Source organism: Apium graveolens, chromosome 1 (genome assembly GCF_009905375.1).
Source record: "Apium graveolens cultivar Ventura chromosome 1, ASM990537v1, whole genome shotgun sequence".
In the NCBI taxonomy this organism is placed as follows: domain Eukaryota; kingdom Viridiplantae; phylum Streptophyta; class Magnoliopsida; order Apiales; family Apiaceae; genus Apium; species Apium graveolens.
The window spans coordinates 126,137,625-126,154,062 of NC_133647.1; the positions used below are offsets into that span (position 1 = coordinate 126,137,625).

General features: G+C 34.5%; 2 protein-coding genes and 1 non-coding gene across 3 annotated transcripts; 1 reads left to right on the forward strand and 2 right to left on the reverse strand.

Annotated features, from left to right (window-relative positions):
* Positions 1-2,873: 2,873 nt before the first annotated feature.
* On the forward strand, positions 2,874-10,618 carry LOC141666899 (protein PECTIC ARABINOGALACTAN SYNTHESIS-RELATED-like). Its single transcript, XM_074473145.1, has 11 exons — positions 2,874-3,264; positions 4,588-4,638; positions 4,723-4,813; positions 5,406-5,482; positions 6,885-6,973; positions 7,775-7,894; positions 8,457-8,573; positions 8,659-8,802; positions 8,903-9,026; positions 9,112-9,303; positions 9,821-10,618. Exons 1-11 carry the CDS (start codon positions 2,974-2,976, stop codon positions 10,178-10,180), a joined length of 1,656 nt encoding a protein of 551 aa, XP_074329246.1. The 5' UTR covers positions 2,874-2,973; the 3' UTR covers positions 10,181-10,618.
* A 264-nt stretch (positions 10,619-10,882) lies between these two features.
* On the reverse strand, positions 10,883-10,973 carry TRNAY-GUA (transfer RNA tyrosine (anticodon GUA)). Its single transcript is given in 2 exon segments — positions 10,883-10,918; positions 10,937-10,973. It is a non-coding gene; the product is annotated as a tRNA-Tyr (tRNA).
* Positions 10,974-11,123: 150 nt separating this feature from the next.
* LOC141666907 (lysine-specific histone demethylase 1 homolog 1) lies at positions 11,124-14,125 on the reverse strand. Its single transcript, XM_074473156.1, has one exon. It carries the CDS (start codon positions 13,996-13,998, stop codon positions 11,431-11,433), a length of 2,568 nt encoding a protein of 855 aa, XP_074329257.1. The 5' UTR covers positions 13,999-14,125; the 3' UTR covers positions 11,124-11,430.
* Positions 14,126-16,438: the final 2,313 nt, after the last annotated feature.

The following is a 16,438-nucleotide window of genomic DNA, read 5'->3' on the forward strand; positions in this document are numbered from 1 at the left end:
ACTTTCTCTTTTTTGCACTGGATCTGGCCCTGATCCCAAATCCCTTATATTCCTTCTTGATCGCTACCTCATCCGCAACTTGAGTAATTACCTATAAGAATAAGGTCTGTTTCAATTTGCTTGATGATGCTATACTTGGGTTCCATTATTGGCTCCAAATGAAACCTCATCCTACCGATATGGACTTCAATCAACTGTTATCCGCGGTCTGCCATTGCTACAATGAAACAAATCTCTGCTGCCATCTCTCTTTGTACTGATTGGTGTACTTTTACCATTCCAGTTAATGTATGTACATTAACACAGCCATCCTTGTTAGTTGAAATCAAGTTTGTTATGCTTTTTATTATTTTTTTTATTAAACTACTAATTCACAAATTGTTCGAGGACGGCAAAGTTGACGAGGTAAGAAATCTTTTTCTTAACCTTCCTTTTAAGGGTTTGCGGCTTGATGTTTTTGCAACGAAGGGTTACTGGAAGAGGCAAATAAAATGTCTATGGAAATGAAAGCTAGTAATTGCTTGTCAGATGATCTTACTTGAAACGCAGTCATCCATGGCTGCTTTGAGAATACAAAATATGATGAAGGCTGTGATCTTATGGATGAGATGGTTGCTCAAGGTTTCTTAGCGGATGCCTCTACCACCTCGATGCCATTGGAATTGCTGAAGTTAAAAGGGCAGGTCCTGGCTGTCCTTGCTTTGCGAAAGAAGTTTGCGACAAAATTTGAAGGCAATAGAAACTGTGATATCGGAGTTGATTTTGTTGAATATTAAATTTCGAAAAAGTGGTCCTCTGTTGTATTTGCATCCTATTACAAAATGAGAAATATAATAGAGAATGTGTTTTCTCTTACAAAACTAGTGTCACTTTATTGAATATCAAATATCAAAGACTCAAAGTAGTGTCCTGTGTTGTATATGCATCGTGTTGCCTAACTTTTTACTATTTCTCTTTAGGATTAGGTTTCTTATATGTTGGCGGTTTGTTTTTTTTATTATTATCCAATGTATATATGTTACTAGTGGTATGTGTGTCTTCTCCATTACCGTTGATATTTTACGTTTATTACTAACTACTGTAGTATTGTCATATTGTTTTGTTGTCACTTAGATCATAGATTACTAATGTTTCCTCATGGATCCTGCTAAGGTAGAAAGCTTGCGTAGCCAACTCTTGTTAGTTTGTCATCAATTCTTGTTTTCTACTGGTATTCTTGTTTGCTAACTCTTGTTTAACGGAGATGCTTAGGCTGATAGCTCACTTAAAATACAATGCAGAGTTTCTGAAAATAATTTGATGTTAACCAAAAGCTGCTTCGTTCAGAGAGGTGATAGCTCATCATTGTTTGTAAAAGGCCCATCACCTTTTGACCCTTAAAATATTAATAACTTTATACCTATAAACCCCAAATCTAGACCTTATAAATAGGAGGGACAAAAAAGACATTTCACCTTCCGTATTATAAGTTATAAGGGTCAATAGGTATACTCAATAAAACTTGAAGTGTGAAAAAGTATATCGCGATATACTTTAAGGGATAACAGTTATATTTGAGTTAATAGTTGCTTTCCAAATGATCTTACATACAACATTTTTATCCGCGCCTCTTTCGAAAATAAGAAATATGATGAAGGATGTGTACTTAGAGCATCTCCAATGTTGTTGATTATAATTGGTTGGCTAAATTGGACCTGTAAAATAATATGGAAAATTTGTTGAATCTATAAGACATTGTACTTCGATAGTATTGACTATACTGGTTGACTATATTTTAAAAATAGTATGTTATTAAAATTTTATGTTGTTATAAATAGAATATATTACTTCAATATGATAATAATTGATTAGATTTTTTTTACGGATTTCTTACAGGTATGTAGTGGTTCAACAAATATAGTCAACATCAAGAGGTTAGCTATATTTATAGATAAGGACAATTTACCATTGAAGATAGATTCTTTTTTACATAATCTATATATTTTTAATTTATAGTATGTATTAATGATTTTTAGCTAAGAATTATATATGGTTGGTGATTCTCTTCTAATAAGACGAGATGGTTGCTCAAGGTTTCTCAGCGGATGCTTCTACCACCTTATGGTATTGAACTTGCTGAAATTAGAAGGGCAGGACCCGGCTCTCCTTGCTTTTTGCAAAAGAAGTTTTTGCCTCAAGTACGTCAAGGAAAGAGTTTGTTGAGGTACATAATACTTATGACTTGCCAACACCGTTCGCAACAATTCAAGGCAGTGATTCGCAGTTGTGATATTAAAAGTGTTGTCTAGGGTTTGGTAATGCTATCATCATGACATTGTTGTTATATTTCTTTCTATGTTCTAAGACTTGTTTACAAGTTGCTAAAATAAATTTTGTGGAATTTGAAATTCGGAAATGGTGAACCAGTGTTGTATTCGTACTTGTTTTGAAAATGAGAAGTAGAATTAATTTTTTTGAACCTTTGTTACATACTGAATGTATTTTCGAAAATACTTAAACCTGAATTTGCCTTTTTCAAAAATGCATGCTAAGCAATTACATTTAAAAATTTTGATCTTAGTATTTTTATTCAAAAACCGAATTTATTTGAGTCCATCGTCAATTCCTATATTTAAAACAGAGGAAGTATTATAGTAACAACCTTCTTTTTCTTTAAATATAATAAAATTTTATTTTCATTTCTCCCCACTCATTATTATCGAAACAATTCCAAACACAAATAAAAAACAAGAAAGTAATCAGGCAAATTAATTCAGCATATAACATTAAGAAATCATGATTCACGCTCAAACTCGATATTAAACTCAGCTTATTTATCAGAAAATAACTTGATTTTTGTTAACTTTTTAAAAATATATAAAATATTATCATTATAATTTAGGAAAGTCTACTTTGGTCTTCTTCAGCTCTCTTCAATAACACCATCAAAATCACACACACCATCACAACTCGTTGAGTTGACTCACTAAAACCATGGCAACCTACAGTCCTAAACGCGCCGCCGCCGAGTTCCGGCACTCGAGTTCCGGCGGCGCTCGTTCGACTCCGTCTCCGATGAAGCCAGACGATGCCACGTCACCACTCGCTCCCGTAAACATCGCCGACAGTCGCGATCGGAGAGTGCGAGTGCGATCGTTGTTCTGGTTCTTCAATTCACAATCTCTAGATGAAAATAGAGTGTATAACTCGAAGATCTCGATGTTCGTGATCGTTGTGTTGATTCTCGTTGTATTGTTCTCGGTTTCTTCGGTTTTGAATCGATTTGTGAGTTTTTGATTTTTGTGATTAGTTAGTTGGATTGTGAGTTGTTTTATTTTTGATTACTTGTTCGATAATTTATCTTATCGTTTTTTTAAAATTGTTAAGTTAGTTAATTAATTGTTTAGAACAATGTAATTTAGCTTAATTTGTTATGTTCAGTTGTGTGTATGATAACTTATGTGTATAATGTGTTTGTTTGGCTTTTTCGATCAGTTAACTGTGCTTAGTTTTATCATGTCAATTACTAAAATAGTTAAGTTAGTTAATTAATTGTTTAGAACAATGTGATTTAGCTTAAAATTGTTATATAAAGTCGTGTATATGATAATGTGTTTGATTGGCTTTTTCGATTAGTTAGTTGTGCTTAGTTTTATCGTATTGGTTAGTGAATAAGTGGAGCTTTTAAGTGTGCTTAAATTTTAATACTATTGCAATGTGAGTTAGTTGTGGTAGAGTTTGAACTATCGGAGAGGTTTGAATTTTATGCTTTTATTGTTTTGGTGAGTTATGATAATGTACTTTATATGTATGGCTGTATTGTTCTGTCTAATGTGTTATTTTCCGATTACTGTTTGTTGATTTTGTGATTTAGATATTTAGCCTAGCTGCTTAAAAAATTGTGGTTTGTTTTTTAGATTATTGTTTGTGTGTCGGTGTAATTTAGTCCTTCTTGATGTTGGGTACTTGAATATGAAAGCATACTGCTCATGTGTAGTTAGCAGGGATGAGGGTTGTATGCGCGTTTGAGATTAAAATAGTAGTAACGGCCTATGACTTAGTAGGTGTAATTTTTGACATTCTGGTCTGCTTCCTTTTGTCAGTAAAAGATTATGTGCCCGTTTGAGAAATCTGAAAATAAGTAACTTACGACTTAAAATGAATAAGTGAATTATAAGTGATAAGTAAAAAAATACTTATAAGTTAAATAAGTGTTTGGATAATTTTACTTGTAAGTCAAAATAAAAAAATTCTTAAATGAGCTAAAATAAATAATTATTAAATATAATTATCTAAATTCTTGAATTTTAAGTTAGATTAACATTTAAAAATATATATTTTAAAACTGAGGTTAACAAATCAGCCAAAAATCAAAATAAGTTGAGAAAAAGTACGTCGTTACTAACATTCAACTTATCAGCTTATAAGTTGTAAATTCAAGTTATAAGTTGGGTCAACAAACACTCGTCGATAAGCTGTTCCGGGCTTATAAGCCATAAGTGACTTATAAGTGCGCTTCCAAACAGGCCCCTTAGCATGATTCACATGGATCCTAAGAAATGCTTACAGTAAATGCATGCACTAAATTATTGTTTTAAATATTTGTAGAGTGCTCCATACTTGTGCAAAAAAGATGGCATCATTCTGCGGTGTCCGCGAGTAAGATTTATCTTTCTCTATGTTTTGTCCAATTTTTTCTTCTGAAATATGTACATGTAATAAACTATAATAACTGGTATTTAGGTTAAGGAGCCTACTTCGCTTTGGGAGAATCCTTATTCAGCCACCACGTCATGGAAGCCATGTTCTGAGCGACAAAATAGGGCAATAACAGGTTAGACCTGTTATTATGCTGACTCATATTTCTCATTTTCATTGTGATTTTTTTAGACATTGATGGAATTGCTTTCACCAGACAGAATGCAATAGTTACTCTGAAAAATAAAATAAAAATGAACTGTATAATAGTTAAATTAGTTTGGTTGACACTCTGTCAAAAAATCTCAAGTGGTAAAATTATACTCCCTTTGTCCCATTCATTTCTATACAGTTTTTTTCAAAGATCGACACGGATTTTAAGGTAAACATAAAGTTTACTTCCATAATTTATTTTTAAAATTTTCTTTTTTCCGAAATAAACATTAAACATCACATTTTTATTTAGAAGAGAAAAATAATTAAAATTAATTAATGGAAATATGTTTTAAAGGAGCGTTAAAATGCGTGTCGAGTCCCCATCCCCCAATATATAGATGCTAAAGGGACGGACGGAGTAATGTTAGCATGATGTTTAAATGAGTAAATGATTTTAATTAAGCTGCCAGTCCTTAAAGGTAGTTGCACTATTATTCTGGAAATAAGCTAAAGTTCTTAGTTTCTCTCTTCTGTTCATCACTTTTCAAAGCTTGGCAACTTACTCTCTGCAGAACTTCCATCTGAGAATGAAACTGTTGGCTATATATTCATACACGCAGAAGGTGGGCTAAACCAACAAAGAATTGCTGTATGTTTCTGTTCTTTGAACTCCTAATTGATGGATCTTAAACTATATTTCAAATAATTATGCATGCATATTGATAGCCTGTTCATTTTCAAAATCATGACGTCTGTATGCTACATTTATATGGTTGCAGTCCGGAAGAAACACAATAATTAACTGAAGTATACATAGTTTAGATATTGATGTGTTAAGCTATTCTGTATAGCATAAGAATATTATTTTATATGAGAAATGTGTCTAAAGCTGAAACTTGAACAAGGATACTTTCAACTTATATTTTCAAGATAGGATTTCATGATTGTGTTCGTGTATGAGGGACGTTTCAAAACTCACTTCCACTTTTATTCCAAAAAGGATTAATTTTGGTTACATAGTGGATGGTCCTCAGTTAACTCTGATACTACATCAACCTATGTAATTGTCACAACTGAATCAGTTATTCATGAAGGAAGGTGCGACTTGCGAGTGAAAGAGGCAAATGGGATTTGGATATTTACTTATGTTGTTATTTTATGCGATGAAATGAAAACCACAGAGGGTTGATTCCGTATATTGTGATATATGTATAATTTAGGGCCTCTTTGTGCAACTAAGTTATAATTCAAAATGAACTTATATTTCAAAATCAGTTTAGTTGGTCTTTTGTGTAGTAAGTGACAATGACTTGTATTGATGTAATAGTTGAATTCTAAAATGTACGAAATTCATACTTATTTCAATGTAAATTGTAACATTTTTTCCTGTTAAGTATAAATTTTCCATTTAACTTTTGCTATCACACTTTTTGGATGTTACTTCTAGTAATATTTCTGTTATTTTTTACATCTTAAAAATTATATATATATTATAAATAAATTATCCAAATTGATATTGTGGACTTTTGGTTTATAACTTCTACCTATTATAAGTTGTAATTTTTCCTCCAAAGGTACCTATTTCCTCATATCACAGGTACAAACATATACCAAACAGGGGCAGTAACATACAGTAGAAAAATACTTTTACTTATAATCCATAATTTAAATTTAATTATCTATAAAATTTTTTAATCCAATCCAAACGGGCCCTTAATATCCCTTTTACACTTTGTCTCACCTTTCCGAACCTTTTCTTTACTGCAAGTTATATTATCAGTTTATATCTTGATTTACTAGTACATTTCTTTCATTTATCTTTTCCGAAGATGCGAATATCAATTTCTGCAAAATATGAATCTTGATCGGTTCTTCCGTCAATTTGAAAATTCTTGTCTTTGTTAAAGTTACTGCATGGTACACTTTAGTGAGTTATCTTCTTCTCACATCCTGATCCAGCTTAGCTGTATATGAGTATTCACAGAATATCTGCTCAGTATTTGGCCCAGCTTTTGTTGACTAATTGGAGTTGTTACATGACTTTTATGCAGATATGTAATGCCGTTGCTGTGGCCAAAATTCTGAATGCCACCCTTATCTTACCAGTGTTAAAGCAGGATCAAATCTGGAAAGACCAAACGTTAGTTTTTTTATACTATGTCATTGGTGGTGTAATGGTCATCTTGCAGAAACACAGTAAATGTAGTATAAGATATGATTGGTTTCTTTATTCCCCATTCACCAGGGATTGATTTAACATGAATCTGTACTTAAAATTATGTATATCCATGTGAGTGTGCTTTTATATGTGTGTCTGTGTTTGTAAATTATACCGGGATCACTTTGATACTTAATGTGATATATTTGATACTTATGTTCTATATCACTGGATATATGTTCTATTTCATTCTGAAGTTTTCTGGTACCTTAATTTATATTTGATATGTATTTATACAGGCAGGAGAACTCCAAAGCTTGTATACGTGGTTAGATTTTTCATTTTATAGTCTTTTGAACCCGCTCATTTAGAAGATTTGGTGAACTCAGAATAAAAAGTTTGCTATAACATGTTTGCATAAATAGTTAGAATCTAATATATTGTTATCCTATATACTGTATGTAATTTTTCTCTTATAGAAACAAAATGGCTTAAGTTCAATCTTTGATTCTAGTCATTCTACTGATTCGTTTTTTATACACATTGCAGTGATAATTAATAAAGAATACATTTCTACTAACCTTGTTATAAGAATCATGAGAAGTTCTTGTGTGATGTTGTGTGGGGGATATTGAGTGTGATTTTGTATTATGTCAGATGGAATTATTATCCTCTTTTTCACATACTACTAATTTTTTTTACTCCAAATTAGTATATGCTAGGAACTCAGATTCTGTAACTACTCAGAAGTTAGTTCATGACAATGTTAACATGTGTGTGCAGAAAATTTGAAGATATATTTGATGTTGATCACTTCATAGAGTACCTGAAGAATGATGTGCGTATTGTACGTGACATTCCTGAGTGGTTTACCGACAAGTCAGAGCTATTTACGAATATAAGGTTTTTAGTTTACTTATCTTCCGCTAATGATTATAATATGTTGTAGCATTACAGTATTTAATATTCAAATTGACTGAATTAGTTAACTGTCAGTAAATATGGTTCTTCTAATTAGCTAGAGAATGATTAAATGTTCAATATAATAAATCACAGTATGATTGTGACCCCTTCTTTTTTCTTTTTGTGTACCGGACCAAAAGTGTCCATAGTAATTATTTTGTGAACTTAACGTTTCAGCCTTTGCAGAAGTGTAAAAATATCCCTTGATTGTGCAAAGCAAACTTAGTTCATTTCATTCAAGAAACCAACACATTTAAACATGCACATAAGCAAACTGTGAAATATCAGTTACGAGGAACGTGCGAGTACTGATATGCAATTAAAGTAGTTTTTATGTAAAATTTCAATTCTTAGTTCATTGTATACTTGTATTTAATATGATGTATTTGGCATAAGTTTTTTCATTTTTATTTTTATATTATGTTATATATTATTGATATATAGTTTGATAAATGTTTGAAGCTGGCAATATCTTTTTTAAATCTTGAGTAATTCATTGCAGACGAACTGTAAAGAACATTCCCAAGTATGCTCCTGCACAATTTTACATTGACAATGTGCTGCCTCGAATCAAAGAGAAGAAGATAATGTCACTAAAACCTTTTGTTGATCGACTGGGGTATGTAATCAAGAATAATTTAATTTAGCCAAATATTTGTAGGAAGAGACTAAGTTGTTTTTTGTACTTATTTTGTTCTTGTTAGGTATGATAATGTTCCTCCCGAGATCAATAAGCTAAGGTGCAGGGTGAATTATCATGCTCTGCAATTTCTTCCTAAAATTGAGCATATGGCTGATCAACTTGTTTCAAGAATGAGAAATCGCACAAACAGTACAAATCCTTTCATGTAAGAGATCTGGAAATTTTGTTCTTAAGTTTTATAATAGTGTTTAATTTAAAATATCATTATTCAATTCACTATTTCTCTATTTGTTTTATTTCATTAGGGCTCTTCATCTTCGATTTGAGAAAGGGATGGTAGGCTTATCCTTTTGTGACTTTGTGGCAACAAGGGTGGAGAAAGTTTTGATGGCAATGTACAGAATGAAAGAATGGCCACGGCGATTCAAGGTTACGCTATGGAATATATTTCTGGCACAGGAAACAAAAGTAAATGCTTGTACTATCTGCTTTTTGACTCCAAAGTGATTTGCAGGATGGTTCACATCTATGGTCGTTGGCTCTGCAGAAGCGGAAGGAGGGGCGATGTCCTCTTGAACCTGGTGAAGTTGCAGTGATGCTTCGGGCAATGGGGTACTCAAAAGAATCTCATATATATGTTGCTTCTGGGCAGGTCTATGGTGGACAGAACCGGATGGCTCCCCTGAGGAATATGTTCCCTAATCTTGTAAGTTCAATATTGACTATTAGAGCACTAAGAGTTCTTATAAATGCTGGCTTCTTTCAGTCTGTATCGTGATTCAGTGTGAAAGTGGTTGTGTCCATCTTTCATTTAGCCCTCACCAGAAAAGCATACATCTTTTGAACATGACTGCTGCTTTATGTTGTTCTTGGCCCCTTGTGCTTGATCAATGACTTTTAAATAAATAACTATATTATTCTTTCAATTTATAATATGAATAAACACCTGCGCACACTTGCATATTAATATTGCATGCTATAAATGCACGCAGCCACACAGATAAAAGTAATTCCCCCAAGTCTCTAGGATGTTCCTATGTATTGTTAAAACAATATCATAACTTCTATCAAATGTTTACGTACTTCTCTGTACCAGCCTTAATTTTATCTGAGTCATCTGACTTGTTGAGTGGCTCTTTGGGTTCCTGTATCCTATACACTGCCACCCCATTATTTGTCTTTGTTTTGCCTAGCGTCTTAATTGATTCTGGGGTTTGGAATAGGTCACCAAAGAGGAATTAGCAGGCAAAGAGGAGTTAGATGGCTTCAGAAAGCATGTGACCAGCTTGGCTGCCCTTGACTTCTTAGTCTGCTTGAAGTCCGATGTGTTTGTAATGACCCATGGAGGCAACTTTGCGAAACTGATAATTGGTGCCCGTAGGTACATGGGTCACCGCCAAAAATCAATAAAACCAGATAAGGGGCTACTATCCAAATCTTTGGGGGACCCCTACATGGGCTGGGCGACCTTTGTAGAAGACGTGGTTGTTACTCACCAAACAAGAACTGGATTACCAGAGGAAACCTTCCCTAACTATGATATCTGGGAGAATCCATTGACACCTTGTATGTGCAGAACGTGACCTGCTTGGTTACTTTGAATATTATTAGAAGAGAGCCTGACTGCTGCCTTCTTCAACAGAATGATGTGTCCATCAACTCCTTTGTTAGGAAGACATTTGCATGAAACAGCTGATACGATCTGAAGATGGACAAGTACATGTAAAAAAATGCCTCGCAGGTACAGAATAGTAGGATACCGGAAGCTTCTGTCACAGTGCAGTTTTGTATACTTAACAATGCTAATTATTGTCCCTGTTAATTACCTTAAATCTTAAAATTTCAGTAGCTTTTGTTAAAGTTTGATCTGTAAAACATTTCGTTGTATAATCAAAAAATAGGTTGAAAGTATTTGGAGCTAAGAGGACGACCAAAAGCTCCGGATTTGTAAGTATGTAACCTTTACATATTCAAAGCTTTTATCGGCTAGGGTTGTACTATCCTTGCTGGCTATTTCTCTAGTTGTCTGAGTTTATGATACATGGAAATATATATTCTATATCTACAGCTTTTGATATCCAAATTGCAGAACCAAAAAAAAAGGGGTGGGGGAAAAGGGCTGAAGAATGCTAAGCAACTTTCGGTTATAACTTGTAAGACTCTGCAGAACTCTGCAGAACGCCATTTCTGCTATAGAAAATATATAAACAAAAGATTAGCATTAGTAATATCATGATGACAACCAGAATAAGCAGGCTTAAAGGAATTTTAGATTAAAAAAAAATTCCGACCTGCCGGATTCGAACCAGCGACCTAAGGATATCCAACGGTATAAACCACTACAGTCCTCCGCTCTACCAACTGAGCTAAGGTCGGATGTGAGGTAACAATTTTAATATATAACCAATAACTTGTGAGGTAATATTAGTGAAACACTAACACTTAAGCTTTTGATCCTTGTTATATTTTTGACAAGTCATTCTTTATCTTGAATACATATTTCAGTGCTTATTTCAGTTGTAGATGGATCAATAATAAACGTGAAATCTGCATTACAACTCCCAAACAGATGAAATACGGGTACATAAGGTTTATGAAAAGATATAAACAAAGATACTAGTGTACAATGTGGAATGTTGGTGATTGTGGTACATTACAACAGTTGCATATGACAGAAATTGAAACTCCTAAATTTGCAAGGCAGGGTGCTCGAATAACTGAACAAGTAGATTAAACAATACATACATTCCAGCTCGATCATTTGCCAAACTGAGATGAACTGCTGTCCTAATACGAGATATGAGTCTGCAATCTACTATGATTGTCTTATTTCTCAGTTTAGGCTAGATCGGCCTAGTTTAATGCAGGTGATAAGAGATTCTGCGATGCTGCATAAACTTCTTCTCCCGACAAGTTTTACCCCGAAATCACGACTCAACATGCGCATCCTGTCAATATCTCCTGTTACATTGCTCAGCTCAATAACCTGCCTTCTTTTAATTAAACCATAAAGATGTAGAACTCCCGAATATGATTTTTCACCTTCAAATGCAACTCGTAACAAAACAGTGGACTCAGGATCGCTTGAACTAGGATCATATAAACAATTAAAACTTCCGAATTTAAGATCTGGGGTCTCAAATAATCTATCCAAATCACTATGTTCATCAGTAACATTATTTGGCTTTTCAGCTTGAACCGCTAACCTCCTTGTAGCAACTCTCAGCATATTAGCAGCCTCTCTCATCCCACTAAGAAAAGCTCCATGCATTGTAGCCGGATATTGTTTGTTAGTAGCTTCTCCTGCAAAGAAAAGTCTTCCATCTACACTTTCTGCGAGGATGTCATAATCATCTCCCGAAGACCCAATTGCAACGTATGAATATGATCCATATGTAAAATGATCTTGTCCCCAACGAGTACAAACAGCCTGCAGTGGCTCAGGAACAGCTATCCCTTTCGGATTAAATATACCCTTCAAAACCTCCAAAACCTTACCCACAGCATCTACCGGAGACATCTGTTCAAATTTGATTGCAGCTTCCCCGGCAACAAGAGCAATAAGAAGTGGGCCTCCAGATACAGAAGAGTAACTGTAGAACAAAAAGAATTCACCCCTCGTACTTGACTCCTCTGTCAAATGACCAAAAGTATCGATCTCCCCACCCCAAAAATCATAGGGAAAAAGGATCGCAACCTTATTTAACAACCCAAATCCTAATCTATTGATGGCATCCTGCTTTCTCTGCGGAAGCTCAGGGACAAACTCAATTGTCCCCTTCTTCAACACGCCCAAAGGCACTGTGCACAAAACCATATCTGCCTGATACTGTTGCCCACCAGCATACACCAAAACACCATCACTTCCATAATGTATACTCTCCACCATCCGGTTATAAAAGATGGGAATACCCTCCATTAACGCTCTGATAAACGTCTCATTTCCACCAGGAATAAAACAATGATCACCACCCATCTCATACGGATCATCCTGATCCCAGAATGCCATTGACAAATTTGACATCAAAGTTGCGTTGGCATATTCAAGGTTGGCCAAATGCCAATCCAACAGCATTCGTTCTTGGGGGTCATCAGCAACCCCATACACTCTTCTAAAGGCCTCTAACACAGTCCCTAGTGAAACATCTGCTGATTTAACCTCATCCATCATTGTCTGCCTAAGCTTACAAACCCTATCTAACAACTTATTAAACGAAATTTCAACACGAGTATCCATTTCAGAGTTTACAGTCTTACCATTAGGCAGATAAAGAGGACAAATATCTCTCACCTTATGAAGCGGCAATCCCAACTGCCTAGCCAAAACTCCTAGTGGATTACCATTAATTCCAGTCAACACACTCCCACCAAGATCAGCAGCCGCAACAATATCCGAATTTACATCATCCCCAGTCATCTTTTTGCTCCTAACCCTCCCCCCAGGTCGAGTCCTGCCTTCCAAGACTACAACTTTAAACCCCAAATAGATCAATTGTCGAGCTGCCACTAAACCCGATAATCCAGCACCAATCACAATAACATCACCCCTGTATTTCCCTTCTACCGGTCTACATTTTACTTCTTTGATAGCAGGTGAAAGCCCAAAATTAATATAACCATGGTTTAACAAGAACGCATAAGCAGAATTAACAAGACTCCTATGCTCAGCTCGAATTGATTCAAGAGCATGATCTTTAGTAAGCCAAACATCCACATTTGATCTCCACCGCGCAAGAATATGATTCCTAACAACAATATAATTAGCTTGCTCAATCCCTCCAATTTGAGATACTACATTGGCTTCAATCTCTTCCTCTGTAAGCGAATCAACCGGAAACCCAACAGAAATTGCAATTAATGCCTCGACGTCCACTTCTTTCGCCAAATCAGAAATTCGCCTACGACGAGACTTCGACAAAGAATGATCAGCAAGCTCTTCAAATTCATCATCAGCGGTAGTAGTATTTGGCGTTGATTTCGGCCGCATTACGCGAAAACCCGAGACAGCAGCTGCTGAAGAAATCATCTCCGGGAACTGCTTCTTCCGACGCCGGCGTTTCTTCAATTGGGGTTCACCGGAACCCGCCGGAATATCCTCCGGCATAGTAACAACATCATTTTTATCCTCACCAGATGTTAAATTGTTGATATTTTCATCTGGGTAGTCAGAAACTGAGATTTCTTGAGGTTGGTTGTTGCCGGAATCTGCAATTTCGGCCGGTGGGTTGCCGGAAAGTTGGATTTCTTGGAGTGGGTGGTTGCCGGAAAGTAAAATTTCAGGCGGTGGGTCGCCGGAAAATGGAATATCTTGAAGGGGGTCATTGCTAGATAGTGAAAGATCAGGTGGGTTAGTATTTAAAACTTGAAATTGAGGAGGAGAAACTGTAATCGAAGGTTCCATTATTATAATTGTGAGATAAAGTTTGATACTTTTGGGTTAGGGTTGAGCCAATTAAAGGTTTTTGATAGTTTGGCTGTAACTAGGGTTAACTAGCGCTTCAAGATATTAAGAAACTGTGTCAAGGTCACCTAAATTTATTAGATAGATGCATCGCGGGTTCCTATCAATTAATGTTTAGAACAGTTTCGAAATTATTTATTCGATCGCAGTATTTTCGTCCCAATTTTACACATTCATTTCAAGTTAAATATGTTTATTAAAAAAAGAGCTTGATGTTCCGAAATATGCACAATTAATTTAGGTGAGGTATCATAAATACACGAGGAGTATTATTGTAATAACAAATTTTATTTAAAAAATTACAATATTTTTATTAAAAATACATTATGTACTCACTCTGTTAATCTCCCTAAATACATATTTAGAGGCATTTCTCTCTTTAAAAAGTTACTCTTTTCGTCTCGTTTGATCCATAAATCAAAATTCACATTCTATTCAATCAAATTAAATAAATTAATGATTACTATAAAATTAAATTGTGATATCAATATTCACCTTACTTCTTTTTCTTTTATTAACCATTATTTACCATAATTATAAAATGTGGACAACTTATTTTAAGACGAGAAAAAATGGTAATCATTGAGAAAAAATGTGGACAGATTGAGTACTTAAATAAGTTTCTTATGACATGTTTTTAAATAACAAAATGAAAAATGAAATTAGAATTTAGTTTCAAAAAAAATCAAATTTTATAAATAATAAATATAAGGATAAATTTTTAAAATTACCCTTAAATTTATATTAAAAGAAGAGATGGACATGTGACCGGGAACAATCTCAAAAATAACATGCATAATAAGACAGAGGAAATACATTTCAATAGATGTACTCACACTTCTTTCATCATATCATTGAAGTACTAAATTTCATAAACTTTTATTTATCATACTGAATATCTTGAATTTTAAACGATATTTATTTTTGTAATTTGTATAATTCCGTATTGGGTTGACGTAAAATATCTTTTCAATTCATATCAATTATATTTTTATCTAAAAAAATTTAGTAAATATTTATAAATTTATGATAAAATATGAAAATTTCAGAAATAGTTATTTTATATTAATGAATCTCACAACTTTGTTGTTATCTTCATCTTCAAAATCTCCACTTAATCAAATATTTAAACAATCCAATATCAGTATATAGCTCCCCCATAAAATTTCAAGTCTCCAAACACCCGAACTTTTTAAATAATCATAGATTTTAAAAATCATACACCTGGTCGTCATTACTATATGAGGTGGTTGTCGTCCTTCTCAACCACTACAAAGTATCAAATTAGGGAAATACTCAGATAAGAGCTCGTTCATTTCCATATATCTTCTACCCTTTATTGGGTCCATTTTGCCTTTATTGGTCGACAAAAATTCCAGTTACCGTTGCATATTATCTTATTCGTAATTTTACTTATAGTCTTCCATACCGGTAACATTCCCGTCATCATCTTTTGCGATTACTAAGTATAACAAGTCAATCCGGTAATCATCAAATATATTTTGTAAAACAAGGCTGACTAATATCACATCACATTACTACTATACGCATCATGTTTGGTTATAACATCATCATCTACTTCTAAAAAAACTCTCGATTTCTAATCTTCTCAAACTCCTTTAAAATCCATTTAGCTCACTCCACAAGATAATCACATGTGGCATACTTACTAATAGCTCCATATAACCTGGTAGCAACTATTCTCCGGAACACACAAATCCTCTCTCTAGGTTTCTTCTCACCCTTCTTAATATCTCGTGTACTCACGATATGTTGTAGCTCTCGAATCCATCCTCATAGGTGCTATTACTTCAAAAGACGAGATTTAAACTGATGGTATAGAACAAGGTGTAGGGTAGACAAAAAAGATGCACTCACAGCTGAATATCCGGTAGAACCAGAATCAACATGAGGGGATTCTCGAATAGGAAGTCTCGCATAATGGGATGAGATAATAGCTTGAAAAGGTGCAACCGTCACAACCGGAGGTGATATGGCTAATACCGGTGGAAAAGCAGGGCGTGAATCAGATGATAGTCCTTCGACTGAAGGCTCCCAATGATCAGACGATCCTGGGATAAAAGAATCTTCCATCGCCGCTATCTAACAATCGCGTCGCTAGATAAGAATCTCGAGCTCATAACGAATCATACCAAAACCTACTATACAGTCGCACTCCACCTCTTGACGTTCTATTTTTCTATTTTCTAATCCTAATCCTAACCCTCTATCCATTCCCGACAATCTAGGCTTGTTTCAGTGACTTATAACCTGTGGCTCTAATACCAAACCTGTGACGCCCTCCAAACCCGGGTCAGAAGTTTGGGGTTCACAACATACACACACCCAATATATAAACCTGTTTATGAAAGTAATATAT

What these genes read in the sequence shown, in the direction of transcription:
- LOC141666899 (XM_074473145.1), top strand. Translation starts at nt 2,974, where the DNA reads ATGGCAACCTACAGTCCTAAACGCGCCGCCGCCGAGTTCCGGCACTCG. An exon ending in TAAACCAACAAAGAATTGCT is followed by an intron (nt 5,483 to 6,884) that starts GTATGTTTCTGT and finishes ACTTTTATGCAG; the next exon opens with ATATGTAATGCCGTTGCTGT. An exon ending in GGAATATGTTCCCTAATCTT is followed by an intron (nt 9,304 to 9,820) that starts GTAAGTTCAATA and finishes GGTTTGGAATAG; the next exon opens with GTCACCAAAGAGGAATTAGC.
- LOC141666907 (XM_074473156.1), bottom strand. Translation starts at nt 13,998, where the DNA reads ATGGAACCTTCGATTACAGTTTCTCCTCCTCAATTTCAAGTTTTAAAT.